This window comes from Arabidopsis lyrata, assembly GCF_000004255.2.
Source record: "Arabidopsis lyrata subsp. lyrata unplaced genomic scaffold ARALYscaffold_1033, whole genome shotgun sequence".
In the NCBI taxonomy this organism is placed as follows: Eukaryota; Viridiplantae; Streptophyta; class Magnoliopsida; order Brassicales; family Brassicaceae; genus Arabidopsis; species Arabidopsis lyrata.
The window spans coordinates 2,273-3,660 of record NW_003301907.1 but is presented as its reverse complement, the minus strand read 5'-3'; the positions used below and the strand labels follow the sequence as shown (position 1 = coordinate 3,660).

The 1,388-nt window shown below is 36.2% G+C and overlaps 1 protein-coding gene across 1 annotated transcript; it reads right to left on the bottom strand.

Moving 5' to 3' along the window:
- Positions 1–4: 4 nt before the first annotated feature.
- On the bottom strand, positions 5–1,325 carry LOC9298240 (lupeol synthase 1; the record flags this gene model as incomplete). The annotated part of the gene is made up of 5 exons (XM_002862117.2): positions 1,092–1,325; positions 802–984; positions 429–518; positions 158–346; positions 5–46 (listed from the first exon to the last, which is right to left on the bottom strand). Coding segments are annotated over exons 1-5 (708 nt in total), but the record flags the coding sequence as incomplete, so codon positions are not given.
- Between the last annotated feature and the right edge of the window lie 63 nt (positions 1,326–1,388).

Sequence of the window (1,388 nt, the reverse complement as noted above, 5' to 3'; positions counted from 1 at the left end):
CTGGTGGCGTCGGATTAGTTCCAGACCATTCATAAACTCCGAGTATCTAGATATATATATAGTGAAAACCAAATGATGATTTATATATGGCACCTTAAGCATTCAACATCTCCCATTTAAGTTAACAAAAAAATATATATGGCTCAAAAGATTTTACCGAGAGCCAAAATTTCCCCCAAGAAGGAATAAAAATCACACCACCACGGTCAAGAATCCATTGTCTAGCTCGTTTGCACGCGTCTTGTTCAGGATTTTCTCCAAGCATACGAAAACATATGTAATTCAACACGGTGCAGAACATAACACTCTTGCTTTCGATATGTGATCCCCATCCACCATCTTCGTTCTGCAAAAAGACAAAACATAAACTTATGTAAGAATCACTTAGGTACATTCAAGATTAGAGACCTTCACAACTAAAAGTATACCTGATGACAATAGATATGCCGTAGCATCTCTTTGCGATGTTCAGCATCGAATACTTCCTCCAGATGTCCGGTAATGTACAAACAAAATATCTATTAAAAAAAAAGGGGAAAAATATCGTTCAAATTTCCATCCTAGCTCTTTTTATAGTCTTTTAGTTTGATTTTTTCAGAATAAATTCTATGTTTTGGATACCAAAAACTATTGGTATATATAACATAGTATAGTTTCTCTTTCTTTTCTTTATGCAATTACTAGCGAAAGCGCCTAATTAAACCGTAACTTTAATCCTAAGAGAATTAATTATCTCTCGTAGAAATATAAGATGCATGGAGTATCTTGAAAAAAGGTATATAGAGAGATGAAGAGACTTACGAGAGGAGGAAGGAAGAAAAGCGGACCAGTGATTTCTCCAGGCCAATGGCCGTCGGAGGCTTGCAAAGCTGAGAAGTAACGAACGCCTCTTCGTAATGCATTTGTCGTTGTTTCATACGTTATTTCCTCCTTTATTTTAGTAGGTTGCGGTATGCCTTGTTCGAATTTCTTCTCTCTTAGAAACTGTGCATACAATCAAACCAAATAAAATTAAATAAACATTGGTTATAAATCATTATTAAAAAAAATAGATTAGTATTATATATTTCATGACCAAAAAAAAAACTCACTTGCATTCGCCATAAGAGATCACTGCAACCTTTAACACGAGAACGGTTGATCAAGAAACTTCGGCGAGCTTCTTCGACGGAAGCTCTTTCCTCTGGTGAGCCGGCTTGGTGATCAAACTCCCATGTTTGACGTCCGACGAAGTTATTGCTACTGAATAAATGCGGATCTTCACCATTTCCCTTTCCTATCTTCAACTTCCACATAACGACGGTGACCCTATATATAGTTATGATATTCTATCAAGTTGAATTCTGACAGTGAAAATTGTCCGTAAAGGAAATAGCAGTTCGATAGAT